Below are 15,087 nucleotides of genomic sequence, written 5' to 3'. Positions count from 1 at the left end.
GCAGCAACATTACCAGTACACGTAGGTACTCTCGCCAAAGAAGTAATCTGTTATCAGTACAAGTATTCTGCAATTTCTGGTTTGTATTTCCCAAAACAAATGGATTGCATGAAACAATTTGGTGCTGATACAAACTTGAAATTGCTTGTCACCACTATCCAATTCTACCTGAAGGCACTAATTTACTTTGTGTGTGTGTGTTGTACCACACTGTGTTTAAATACACTCTTTGCGAGACACTACTGAACTGTGTGTTTAAATAATAATTGGTTCAAGCCACAGACAAAGCTTCACAAAAACTTTCAAGACATTTTGCTCTATTAAACACTCTATAAACACCTTTAATCAAAGCTCTCTTGTCACTGCAATATCTAGAAATCAATATCTGTGAAACTTCTAGAGGATGAAACTTGCTTCTAACTTCTCAGCAATGACATCACAGGCTCACAACAGCTGTGTGGGTAATACTTGTAGTTGCACTCGCAGTGTCAGAAAAATTGCACGCCAGTTCAGCGCCTTGCGTGGAGACGCGACAGGCGAACGAAGTGCCACGTTACTGCCTCCTCACTCCTAACTTGATGTAAGCTTTTGGACATACGCCATTGCTAAGCACATGTATGTTTGTAGAAGAAAACTAAAAAATACCCAAAAGACAAAAACACAAATTAAGCAAAATATTGCTGTTGTCAACAGGATATAAACACCACATAATATTCCATAACAGGAATATGGTCAACAAACAAAGAAAAACAAAGAAAAATGGACTAAGACAACGAAAAAAAACCCACAAATGATGACAGCACAAAAATATTGAACCCAAAAAAATTCAGCACAACAGTTGAAACGAGACAAAAACACGACAAAACGAAAAGACGAAACAAACGCAATAGTTTTCCAAAACAGAAACAAGCGACGTTTCGGGAACTGCTATCTGCTCCCGTCCTCAGGCAGAGACGCACATGGTACGAAAACACAGTAGGTACACAGTACTCCTGTACGACAAGTGTGTGAAACAGCTCAGTGGACATATTCACTCTGTGATACGCTAGGAGACCGACTGACTTTCCCAGCATTTTAGTGAGGAATCGCAAATAGAAATAGGATATAATGTGCATGTCTAGAAGCCACATACTCTAAAGAGTTTGCTTACAAAAGAACACCAATTATTGCTTGCCTCAGCTTTTTGTGTCAAACCAGGCATGCAAACGTTTTTAACAATTAAATATTCCATCGTCACGCTGGCTATTATTGGCTTGTTTGTATTGTGAAGACTTTGAACACTTTTAATGTCATGCCCTCTAGTCCCCTTGTTTTAATTAATTAATTATTTATTTGTTTGCTTATTACAATTGTGTGCATTTTGAATGGGACTCTAGTACTAAGCAGATTTATCATGCACTATTTTCTTTTTACTTCTTGATTGAATGTATATTGGAAACGCATTGAAAGTAACATTAAAATAACACAATGATAGAACTGAAGTATAGTTATAATGGTTGCAGCATAGAATTTGGTAAGCATAAAATACATCAAAACACAATATGTTTCAAACTAGTAGTTAATTGTTACTGTGCAAATTTGTGGCTGAAAACTGTTTGTAAGAAATTAAAAATAACATAAGTACAAATAAAAATAAATTATGTTCAATAAATTTTAAGTAGAAAAAAATTATAAGTTGAGTATATAATGCAGTGACCTACACAACTAAATTAAAAAAAAATTCTATTAGTTCAAGAGAAACAAAATTATGTTTTAAACAGAAAAATTTGTTAAGTGTAAATATTCTATGTTATACAGATTCTGAATCATTCTCATTTTTTGCAAATAAATGGTAATAGAATTAGTTGTTTGAAAATCCAGTCAAAGCTATACATATGTTAGAGTTATTTCATCCAGATGCAGAATCAAGAAACTATTGAAATAATGAACAGAAGAGTGTCAAAGATTCGGCCATTCTTCTTGAAAAAAACAGAGGACATTTACACTGTTCAGTTCCGAGTGCATCCTACATCGCTATCTTCCACCCAATCTTAGGCGTCACAAAGCTTCAAGTACAATGGACTGCAACACACACGTTTCTGGACCTCATCCACTTTCTAAGGTCCTCTTTTCGAGGCAGATCCTGTACCCATAGGATAACAGAACATTTAGGGGCTGAGTTAGTTCCCCCTCCCTACCCCAAACAGAAAATACACCAAAAACACACATATATAGTGTACTTGTGTCAAAACTCTTTTAAAAACACATTTGCCTGATAGCAGTTTGATAATTTAATGTATACACTTTGTGACTATGCCCTGTAAAGTTGACAAGTTTAGCAAGGTCATTGCAGGTTCTACTTCTTATCGGAAGTATAACGTTTAAGTTGTGGGCGACCAAATTTTTTTCAGTTTTATGTTACAAGTGTTTCAGCAAGGATCAACATTAAAGAAACGTATACACCTACTTGACAATCCTGCGATTCATTGTGATTGAAAATCATGTAATCACTGGACAGTCAAAAAGCTTCCGCTCACACTTGGTATGTAGAAGGATATGTATTAAACTGAAGATTAACCTAAGCAAGCCTTAAGTGAAAGCCGTTTCTTTTTCGGCTTGGTGTAAGCAACTGAATGAGATCCCTACTGCACCATACGTTACAACATTTAATAGTTTATGTTATTTCAGCAACTTTTGAGTGTCACCTAGCAGTGTATTAGCTCATTACCCTAAAAACAACAAATTACACAGTGTGTTACCAACGCACAAAACACTTTTGCCCTACACCATGCACAACGGACACGTGAGATTGGCCGGGAGTGAAATGTTGCGTGCAGCATTCGTTAATGCACTTGGCTCCGGAGTATGGAATACCATCCAGACTCAGCAAACGTTAACTGCATCAAGTGTCGCAAACCTCGATCGGTTCACCTTAACCTTCACACATGGCACCAATTGTCATAATACACTGTGCTATGGAAACATAAACCTCGGTCGGTTCACTTTCACCCACGGCACCAGCTGTCATTAACTACTGTGCTATGGAAACATGAAGATATTAAGATGGCGGCTTGACCCACCAGAACTTTACAGTTAATTTGGTAAAAGTTCCGTAATACGTGTCCAAGTTTATCCCTTCATCCTGATGGCATTATTTTGTATACATTGATCCTGTGGTTCATGACCCTTGCCGTTTAAATTAAGTTCGTTGAAAGATCTGGAACATAGTAAAAAATTTGTGATATAACAAGGAATTGAGGCATTCACAATGAAAAGGAAGTTTTACCATTTATTTATTTTTTAAATTTTTTTTCAGGAAAAGGAAAACCAATTATGGTGTATAAATACACTACCACTGACATATTTTGTTGTATTATGATAAAATATGTGGTACTTTTGGTTATTGTTCACTTTCGCGTCTTCAGTAGATCCTTCTTTTCCTGGGGAAATGACAATGTGGTGAAATATGGCACTTACCTCCTTTACAATTTCAGTTCCATTATTATGATGGTAAGTTGAGCAAAGAAAAAATAATCCACAAGACCTGACATAATTTGTTTGTAAAGTGAGATTTTAGTTTTTGCTGGGTTAGGATCGTTTCACGTAGCCTACTTTTTTGGAACAAGAAGCATCATGTAACCCAGCATCAACGTGTACAGGTTCATGCCATCAGGGTGAAGGGATCAACGTGGATGCGTGATACAGAATGGGCCGTGAGAAACGCAAGGCAACAGGGTCAGTGCAAGGTAAATTGGTGCCCTAGGCGAAAAACCTTAATGCCTCCCCCCCCCCCCCCCTCCCTCAACCGGACACCCCAAAAAATATTTTCCTTGCCTCAAAATACATCACGTAAGCCTAAGATTTTGTCAACAATCAAATGTAAGCAGGCTTGTGTTTTTTTTACTTATTGCAAATCATAAACAGGTCACCGTGGACTTTAAATAATTACTTATATCAATATAAAAATTCCAAACTGTTACAAAAATCCATTTTCATCTAGTTTCAATAATCGTTAAACATATTATATCAGCTGTTATGTGTCGTGCTGCGCCGCCCCCAGCTACTTGGCGCCCTAGGCGGTTGCCTAGTTCGCCTGTATGGACGCGCCGGCCCTGCAAGGCAAGACGGGGACCTCCTGTGTCGCGACTGGGTCGTCCCCTCCTCCTTGTTGCAGACTTCGAGACGGAGGCCGAGGCAGACGATGCGTCTGCGACCGCCGCCCTGTGGCGGGAGGAGATACGCAAGCGCTACGAGCAGGAGTCCCAGTTCATCGCAGAGCTGCGGGCACGCAGTATCGGCAACGGGCAGGAGTACGATGACAAGGTACGCTCTCGCCCGCTCGCCTCGACACTTCACGCGGCTAGCCTTGAGAACTGAACACCCCAACCATTGAATATTTGTCGTTAATATTTTAACAGAGCATCGATTATCAAAAAAATATTTAAAATTTTGTAATCTATTTGTCAGTAAATTTCTTTTTTTAAAAAAAAAAAAATAGTTTTTCTCGAGTGCACTGCTTGTTTTAAAAATGAGTCTACAGCTTTATTTTTCAGTTCCTTTTTGAGCCTTATGTATAGGTAGGTATATGATTAATGATTTTATGAGCAGGATTTTGTTTCCGGAGATGGTGTTGATACTGCCAGTAAGTGGCTCCAGCCACAAAGGAATAGCAAGATACATGTTTCAAGTTTGTTTTTGTTTTTTTTATTTAAATCTAATTTTTTTTTCTTATGGAAGTCATCAGGGCAGAATGCAAAAGAGAAAAAAAATATCAACAAAATTTAAATGTTGGGTAATTTACTATTTTTGTGTTATAAAAATATTGGAATACTGACAATTCAGTCTTGGCTAATAGGATAGCACGTTGGTTGAGCTTTTGGCTAAAAATTTGCCTCACAATTTTACTTACATTATGTGCTTCTTCCAACGTCTGTGGTCTCGCCTGTACGTTTGATGTCAGGGAGGCTGAGGATGCTTACGGGCTCACGGGGTAGATGCATAACATGGGCTCTTGCCACAGGACCATCACGTCACCCGTGTGGAGAACGAGACTTGAAAAAGATTACCCCACAGCTGGAAAGAAAAAAAAACCTTGATAATAAAAAAAATTACGATTATTAATTTACTTATTTAGGGTACAGGGCTTGGGATCTACGTCACTCTCGCACGCCCTCTGCCGGTAGTTAGTGGCGATCTCTTTGAATCAGCTTACACACACGTCTCGCTGCACTTGGGATTTGTTTATGTTGTGAATAGAGCTGCAGTGAGGTTAGGGGAAGGAAAGAAGGTATAGTTGCTTGAGCGTACAGTGGGCGGAGCCCTGAACAGTGTCAAGTTGACAAAACCTGGTTAACAAACTCTGCACGTAGAACTGAAACTCCAGTGTTCCGTGAGAATGCCTTAACATGTTGCAGTAATCAAATTATCTCATTTTCTATTTTGTTTCAGGGGGAGAGCTCGAAAGTACGAGAAGAGACAACTCTATATGAGCAGGTAAGAGTTAGCTCATGATAACTCCTGATTGCTGTTAGAATTTAACGTCACTTAATAATTTGCAGACATAACGTAAAATGTTCAACACCGAAACACTTAGGACGGTGAAGTCTCCAATATTATAGTGGGCTCCAAACCAATGGAGAATTTGCTGTGTGCTCATACGATGGCTTAGATCATGTCCCCATGTGGTTAAATATGAGCGTAAATAACTACGTAACCTATGTTGGTTTTAAAATAAATGTAACTCCACGAGTAAGTATAATTTGTTTGATCAAAATATCTCGGCAGTTGCGTGAAGCTCCGTCAGCTGCTCGATCATTCGCGACGCCAGCAAGTGACGTGTCTGCTGCGTTGCGATGATGAGGGGATCCATCTAAGAATAAACCAGCCCGAGGGAGAGCGAGAGTGAAAGTGCAAGAGTGAAAGTGCGAGCGTGTGCGCGAGGCCAGGTGGCATTGCTGTTCTCCCTCCGTCTGACCGTAAATGTACCGCGAACTGGCACCCCGCACAATCAACGCGTCTACCTTGACATGTGTTTGCGATGCAACTGTGCCCAATCGTCATTGTTTTTGCGTGAGGTTTCCCACGCTTTCAACTGAGCGTACCGTGATAAAACTGCAGCCATCGTTGGTGTTTTTAACTGCAGGTTTTATATTCCTCCAGCCTGGCGGTAAACTGCTTGCTAGTTTTCATGGAAGGAACCGACAAAGAGTGGCTGACACCTCCTCTCTCTCCGTGGCAAGGGGATGGGTAAGAAAAATAAAATACAATAGACGAAAGGGAAACAAGGGTATAAAAATTAGCATTCTTCTCGTTTGTCTTTTTGTTAGGTATGCTGGAATTTGAAGGATCGTACATAAGATTGGAGGGAGGGAGAATAACTGAGGGTCGACACCAGTGTTGTATTTCTTACACGCCAATAAGCTGAGACCTTCACTTGTATCCATAGAACTCTAGTGAAGACAGATAAATGATGTGACCCTCATTCGAGCAACCCTTACTGTGAAAATTTTTAGATGTTTTACCCAAAATTAAAGATGTTACCCATACGCAGGGGCAACCCATCTGCTGGTAAAAATGGTATATATGTTTATATAATAAATGTGTATAGTAACTTATGGTTATGTTTCAAAATAAATGTGTCAGGCTGATCTGTGCAAAATGTAATTTCAACCTTTTGTAGATTCTTCTCTGCACATCCGCATAGACATTGATGTAACCGACAATCACAGCAAGCATTACTGTGATAAACATCATTGTTGTGGAAATATTTGATAGTACAATCATTATCAATACATTCTAAACATTAATTTAAGATTCCAATAAATTATCTTAATAAAAGTCAACAAAATAAAATTTTTGAGGTCGAAGAATATTCAAATGTGTAACAAATATTCATTTTGTTTACATGGAATTAGAGTACTAGTTTGGAGTCTACAGGGTTCGTACGCCTCCTTATTTAATGTTCTTTTGTTGCAGACTTGATAGAAAATAACACTATGCGCATGCATAGATCAATTGGCAAATTTCGGTCCAATTGATTAGGTTTTATTATTAAAAAACATTTCAATTTTTTTTTTTTTTTTTTGTATTTTGTGTCTCATCTTTAAACTAAAAAGGTGTGTTTTTCTGTCTTTCTTTTAACTTATAAAGTAAATGTGTTATAAATTTAATGTTAGAGTTTAATGTTTTCCAGAGATAATTATGGAAATAAAGGCGTATCTGTAAGAATTGAACTAAGGAAATTATTTTTGCATTAACTTTTTCTCAAGGGATGTTGTATGAAGTAATGGGATCCTTAAAACATCCTTAATATAAATTTTGATTACACGTGATGGTACAAACCATGGTCTATTATTTTCTTTTGCACACACACATAAATTATAAATGACACTTTTCTAAAGTTAGCTGCTCAAACATTTAAATTTTGGCTGAGCCATCCGTTTGTCAGCTGCGGGGTTAACGTTTGTTAAGTTAGTTACCGTGATTTATCGCATGATCGTCACACTCACATAAGTGTTGGAACCGTTATTTCAGAACGTCAAAATTTTGAAAAAAATTGGTCTTGCTGTTAGATTCTGAGTGCTTTGTGCAGGTAGTTAACATGACAGGATAAAGTGCCGCAGACAACAGCAATTGATTTTTCAAGTTTCTGTCAGGCAGTTTGGTAGTTATAATGGGTAAAAATACAGTAATTACAATTACAGTAAAACTCGTTTAAGATATACTAGCACAATACGATTTCCTGTCCAATATGGTCAAATATTTTGGTCTCGCCATGTTCTCGACAAGACATACATTAATTTCTTTTTTTTTAAAAAACTAGAGGTTGAAGTATATTAGTGTTTACTCCGACTGAGAGGGATGTTGGTGTGCAGGCGATGCGTCGTCACGCCAGCGGACTGACGGATGAGGACGGCTTCAAGGAGGAGAACTACGTGGACAAGGACGAAGTGAGCGAGACGGACTGGGAAGAGGCCATGAAGCGCTGGGTGAACCGATGAAGTAGACGCCAGTTTCATTGCGCTCGTGACCACATTTTTGTCTCAAAGGAAAAATTTGTGTCTGGACCACATAAGAAACTAAGAGAAAAAAATTTTTTTTTTCTTTTGCCATGCAGATATTTTATTTATTTATTTATTTATTTATTTATTTATTTATAAATTGTTACTTGCACACTAACAGCCAAGAGGCCTTTGCGATGTGCACACAAAAAACAAGACCAATTACATTCACAGATTATGCAGGGACTACATGCATGTAGGGTCTGCCTGCAGGCAGGCACCAACAGCAGATAGGCACCACCAACAGGTGGGTAGCACATACAGGCAGGCACTACGCACATGCAGGCACTTGCTGACAAAATCAGAAACAAAATCAGATTTTGTTCAGTAGCACGAATCAGATCCTTGACCGAACTTAATTTCCTTATTTTGCGTAAAGAGTTTGATTTGCAGTCTGGCAGTGCGTTGAGCACTGTAGACAGAGCCCTCAATATTCCAGATCAGTGCTTTTTGATCCGAAGCACCTAGACAAGCCAAATCTTTGTAAATTTTACAATGGTGAGATTGTATATGTTTCTCTTTGATGTAACTACACACTTGTTATGAATATTCATCCCTTATTTTTTTAAGGCCAAACACACTTTCCTGTACTTGATATTTAAATTATTGCTGTTAGCCTAAAATAATAATAATAATATAAATTGTGAATACAAACTGTAACACCCACAATATTTGCAGCAGATTTGTAGTACGTGCATGAAAGCGACAGCTGTGCAATGCATCATGTGTGACATTATTGAATGTTTTGTTACTGCCACGCTGCAGACATTTCTCAATTTGGATGTCGCTGTTATTAGTGTGTCACTTTTCATATTCCGGATGGGTTTCCTGGGAACATATTATGAAGTTGAATAAATTGTCCCAACAAAATTATTAATATGAGGTAATAACGAACCTCCTGAAATATATAATTTTGTGGAAGAAAATGGCAAAGTCTGGCATTTACTGCCTTGTGGGTCGCTTGGCTTGTTACGCATTCAATCAAACCATGCTTAATTAAATATTGAGTATGAACTGGAAATTCTCTACGAAACGTGTCCCTGAATTATGTATGTAATCAAACATAAGAGATAATGTACACAATTAGTCTGTTTTGAAATGGAAAAATGTGATGGCAGAGTTACTGATTTAAGCTGCTTAGAAAAGTATAAATTGTAAACAGAAGACAAGTAAATTACCTAATAACAGTTGTTAAACCTTCCAGTAACACGTTTGTGTTTGTAAATACTATGCAAAACTTGTAGCCTTTGTAGGAGTGTTGTGAATACTATCCTGTTCTTAGATTATTTTAGATTGTATTTTAAAGATAAGTGCCAGTTTTGAAGTTTAACATAGATAATATTCATAGATTCAATGTTCTTTGCAGATTTTTCCTAGGAAGCTGAGCATGTTAAACATTTTAGAATTGCTTATTTATAAACTGTCTGCAGTTTTTTCTATTGTATCAGCATTTTATTTCAACAAGATACAATATTATGTAATAGAGTAAACACAAATATATTTTAATCTCTAGTTTAAAACAAAGGAACAAAAAAAAGACTTTGCAAGTAGACACCTGTATACAAATGATTATTATTCTCAGAGAGTCCATTGTAGCCAACAAATGAACAGTTACACACACAATGTGGCAGTGGAATGATAACAGTTGGTAACATTTGCCACAAATAATTTAATGAAAATATTTACTCACAGCAGAAAATTTCTGAGTGCTCGATACTCGGAAATAAACCTAGGATTTTATTTTAAAGTTCCGTATCATTGTATTTTCGTCACACCAACATTCTTCCTTGAAGGCAAACAAATTTAGTTCTAAGGAGTTTTTGGCATTCGTAAAATGAATCTATCCATTCTTCTGTGCTTTCTTCCAGATATCAACAAGATTTTGCTAATGGAGGTTGATAATTTAGCTTAAGCCCAATTAGCAGCAGCAGTAACAAGTCACAACATTACTCATTAGAAGTCTCACTTAACCTGAAAAATGCATGTATATTCTACAAACATGTGTTCAGACGTAATTCAGTTATAATATTTTCTTTGCATAGTTTAATACTCCCTCTATAACTTACAAACATGCTATTTTATTAGATCTGTTAATTCTTTCTGTTAGAAAGAAATTTCTGTAACAACACTGTAAATATAAAAAAAAATTCTATTTTATTTATGAAGGTTGTGATAAGTACTGAAATGAATTAGGTACACTGATAATGCAGTTGTAAACCCCCTTTAACATTCCATTTTGTAGCAACAGGGTTTAGTTTTGTTACCAGAGAACTCAACACAGACCTGAGGCAATAGTTAGAACTGTGTTGTCGCTTCACTGTCACTGCACGTACAGAATAGGCCACCATAGCCACACAGTACAAGAGCAGACATGTGCTTATTCTGAATCAAGGGTTCCCAAAAATGCACTACAATGTTGCATATTCCAAACAATATGTTAATTTTATTTTTAGGTTTGATTAAGATTGACATAGTTACCAAAGAAACGTGAGCTCTGGTTTTGCATTACAAATCAAAACTTTAAGCTACTGGTAATATTTATTTTGGAATTTAAAATGTATGCTTATCTGATTTAAAAAATTTACTTAGGTTACACTGTGAGAATTCTTCATAATTAATTAATGAGAGATGTTTTGAAATTAATTTTTGAAAGGAAAAATTAATTAAAACCTTAAAAAAATTAAGTTTTTTTTTTTAAAATAGTTTAATTTTTACACATGTTCTCATTTAAAAATAATATTTAAAGAACCATCTCAAATGTACCCTTCCCTCCTCCTCTACTTGTGGACATAATGTTGGCTCATGTCCGGAGCCTCTCAGAGTTCAGACCTTGCTCTCGGTGATCGTCATATCAGCGATGTGATTGCTTATTCCAGTAGTGTTGTACAGTATGTGTTGTCTGTATTGTGAAAGCCAGAGTAAAGAATTATTGCATTGTGTATGTGTGGACTTTTTTTTTCTAAACCACTTTTGATGATGCTTTTTTTATGAAGCTTAATTAAGTTAGCAACTTATTATGGGAAAGATGGTTTCAGGCTTTCGCAGCCATTTCTATCAAAGCTGCAATCTTGGTTTCTCGGGTTGTGGTGTGGCTTGATTGTCACCATGACGGTGAGAACTGCAATGTGCAGCGAAACACAGATTAATATTTCCAAACGTTATCAAGAGTGATGTCAGGTTTGGGATAACAATAATAAACACACAAGAAACAACCAATGAGTTTTCATTGTTTTCCGAAACTTTTATCCTTTCGGATTCAAATGGAGTGATTCTGGTTGTATCAAGAAATTTTTTTTATAAAACCCAAAAATTATCTTCCGTGAATATAATATTTACCACTATCTTTTTTTTTGGGTTCAATATTTTTGTGCTGTCATCATTTTTGGTTTTTTTTTTTTTTCATTCTCTTCTGTTTTTGGAAAACTATTATGTTTGTTTCATCTTTTCGTTTTGCTGTGTTTTTGTCTCGTTTCAACTGTTGTGCTGAATTTTTTGGGTTTGGTATTTTTGTGCTGTCATCATTTGTGGGGGGTTTTTCATTTTGTTAGTCCATTTTCTTTGTTTTTCTTTGTTTGTTGACCTTATTCCTGTTGTGGAGTATTGTGTGGTGTTTATATCCTGACAAAATCAATTTTTGCTTATTTTGTGTTTTTGTCAGTTTTCTTCTACAGACATACATGCGCATAGCAATGGCGTATGTCCAAAAGCCTACATCAAGTAATATTTACCATGTACCAAAATTTCAGTTTAGTATGTAGCCAATAAGTAGTTGTCAAGAAAGGTTAGTGGTAAATGTGAAAAGGGCAAAATGTCCCGGCAGAGACAGCCTCGAGACATGATGTCGCCAGTGTGGGAAACAGTTTGTAAGTGTTCCAGCAAAAATCTGGTCCATTCTGAGCATCAGGCACGCTTAGCAATAACTCAACACATGGGCTCTTGAGGGATTCCACACATCTCTTGCCGAACACACTCTCCTGCGTGATTGGATATAAATACGTGGTCCCGCTTCCTATTTTCATCTTCACTGACACAATAGAATTGTCTCACTGTTGGCGACAAACGAAAATGTCATTATCTGTCCGAAGCACTACAGAATGAACCGGGAAAGATATAATTAACAGAGACTTTCACACAAAATAATTGTACATTTCAACATGTAAGTCAACCACTGCACATGGATCTGAAAAACCATGAATTTGAATATCGATGGGTTGACTACAGGGATATGGTCCCTCTCACATTCATACAATGCTACTATGGATCTAGAAGTGAATGAGGAAATGGTTTATCCCAGCCAAGGCCATGTAACCAAAGCGACTGAAGAATTTTGGCCCACATCACCACAGGAGCCAACCAACCTAGGGGATCAAATGCTAGGTGCGATCAAAAAATATGGTGAATTATTTTATTACGAACAATGTAATAAGCTAACTTGAAATTTTAACTAATCTCTTTCATAATACTCTCCTTCGATAGCGATTCACACTTATCCCAATGGTGATTCCATGATTGGATGCATTTCTGGAAGACTTCTTTCGGATGGGTCTTTTCAGTGTCGGGAATTTTAATTTTTGGGAAGAGCCAGAAGTATCATGGTGCTCTAAATCCAGAGAGTAAGGTGGATGTTCAACCAAAAACTCGCGGATCAGAGCGAGGTGTGGCATGGCATGTCGTCGTGATGGAGGAAGCCATTGGCTCATTTTTATGGTCTCTGTCTCTATACAGCATTTGGCAATTGTTTCAGTATGCCCTTGTAATATTCTGAGTTTAGAGTATTTTCCCTTTGAACAAACTCTGATCGCACTCTGCCCTCACAATATAAAAAAAAAAGTGAGCATGAACTTGGCGTTCGACTTTGACTGATATATTTTCTTAGGGCGAGGAGAAACACTTGTTTTCCATTGGGAACTCTGAATTTTCATAGCCCTACACCAGACTTTCATCTCCAGTATTAATTTTGGCCATGAAGTCTGGCTCTGCAAGACGATCCTTCAATTCCAAACTGACACATGATCTTACTGTTCGATAGTCAAAAGAGTGGGAACAAATTTCGAACACTCATTTCTCTTTTGCGAATTATCGGTTGAAATGCTTTGCACGGACCCGTATGAGATGTTCAGTTCTTCAGTAAGCTCTCAACTAACCATTTTTGCCACTTTTTTGCATGCTTTTTTGTCTATTTTTGAAATCGAAGGAAGTCCTGACCATTTCCCGTCTTCAAGTGACTCATTTCCGCTGTTAACTTGTAACAACCCAGATTACAGCCTTCCTCATGCAATCTAGTAATAATCTTTTGTCATAAATTTTTTATCAAATTTCAAGTTAAGTTTTCAAATTATGTAAGGTTTTTTTTCTTTTTCGAAGTTAGACTTGAAGTATTTCTCCGGGTTTATTGTTTTTATTTTCAAAATTCATAAGTTTATTTTTGAAGTAATTTTTTTTTGCTGGCTTTGTTGTGTGGGAAGGTGCGCTGACGTGATTTTCCTTCGTTATTTCCACGACCGAGGCTTTGTTTCACACGCTAGGCATGTGAGTCACGGTCACGGAAGTGTGAGAAAGATACAAAATCGCTGCGTCGTGGGAACAGAAGTAAGCATTTAGTTGAGCCTCTGTTGCCATGCGCCGTGACTGGCTGAAAATTACGTCAGCGAGCCCAGGACACTGCCTGCACACAGGGAAGGAAAGCTGTAAAACAAACACCCACACCCTATTACTGGCCGTGACTCTTCCTGGAAGGGGGGACATGGCTGGTACGCCCGCAGTGCGACCACAGCTGCAGACTAGTTCCAGCCCCGGCCACTGAGGTCTGCCCAGGACTACCTGGCCAACGAGTGGAATGTGGGGATTCACTCCCAGCTAGGCGGGCACCTTAACCACTGATAGCTTTCAAATTCTTTCCAGTTGTTGGTGGGAATAATTTTTTTTTAAGATTGTGGGCGGGGGGTGGTGGGATGAATCGATATATCCCCCCCCCCCCCATCTTACCCCCCTGCGTACACCCCTTGTCCCTGTGTACTGCATGCACTCGCTGCCACAACTTCTGCGTGATCAGTGTTGTTACGATGACGTTTGGCAGACCATTTAATTGGCTCCTGACTGATAATGTAGGTGCCAATCCAAGGTCTAGGGAGGACGAACATGATGCACAATCGGTTGATTATAGCATAGCTTACTTGTGTAATTTGGCCTCCTCATAGTTCAGGCTCCTGTAAATAATTATACAAAGTTAAATTTAATATTTTATTATTACAATTAAGAGATTTAATTTCCTGCACAGAGTAAAAGGTTTTTTCCTTCATACACAAGAAAATTCAGCAGGGAAAAAAAAAAATAGTTGACACATTTCATTGAGGCTTTATTTGTGATTACACAGCAAAGACTTCTTAAGTTGCAAACATGTAGTATGAAAGAACTTTAACTGAATTTCGTTTTCTGGTCAATCAACTTTAACCATTTTACTGTGAATCGGTTAAATTCATGCACACTGTAACACTCAATTTGTATTCTTTTAGTGTTTTTATTTTATTTTAAAAATATAACTTTCATTTAGAAACAACAGATTAGAAAAATGAATATGCCCAGTACCTATCACACAACTGCCTATGCCTTATGAAGCCACGGTATTCTCAAAGACATAGTAATAAAAAAAATATTTATATATTATTTGGTAGTAATTTTTTTGTTCTTGATGACATGCCATGCATTGTATTTGTTGGTTACTGGACTGAATAATAAAACACCAACAATCCTTGTGAGAAAAGTAATATTTATCCCACCAAAAACATTCTGTAAAAAAATTAGCCAAGTCTTGATGGAGCTGCTTGTTTATCTCTAAAAAGTAATGAAATCTAGACAAAGTCGTGCCAAGTCTAAGGTTCCTTACTGCGATTTCTTTATTATTATAGTAAATGTTGTGTGACTTGGCCGTTGAACATTCTTTATACGTTAGTGGGTACAAGTCAATTTTGTTTACACGTAATGTTATATCTGTTTGTTAAGCGAGATAATAGCCCATACTGGTATTGGTAATTGGACGCTAGTGTATCAT

The 15,087-nt window shown here is 37.4% G+C and overlaps 1 protein-coding gene across 1 annotated transcript in view; it reads left to right on the top strand.

Annotated features, from left to right (window-relative positions):
* The window catches only part of LOC134528405 (dystrobrevin beta-like), a 144,112-nt gene extending 135,681 nt beyond the window's left edge, over window positions 1-8,431 (top strand). The window contains exons 17-19 of the mRNA XM_063362004.1: window positions 4,154-4,302; window positions 5,428-5,472; window positions 7,854-8,431. Of these exons, the coding sequence (XP_063218074.1) occupies window positions 4,154-4,302; window positions 5,428-5,472; window positions 7,854-7,979 (320 nt within the window). The 3' untranslated portion in view covers window positions 7,980-8,431. The remainder of the gene's footprint in view (window positions 1-4,153; window positions 4,303-5,427; window positions 5,473-7,853) is intronic.
* The last annotated feature ends 6,656 nt before the right edge of the window (window positions 8,432-15,087 follow it).

The sequence above is a fragment of the Bacillus rossius genome, chromosome 1, assembly GCF_032445375.1.
Source record: "Bacillus rossius redtenbacheri isolate Brsri chromosome 1, Brsri_v3, whole genome shotgun sequence".
Lineage (NCBI taxonomy): Eukaryota > Metazoa > Arthropoda > Insecta > Phasmatodea > Bacillidae > Bacillus > Bacillus rossius.
Note: the sequence above shows the minus strand (reverse complement) of the source record. Positions and strands in the feature narration are given on the sequence as shown.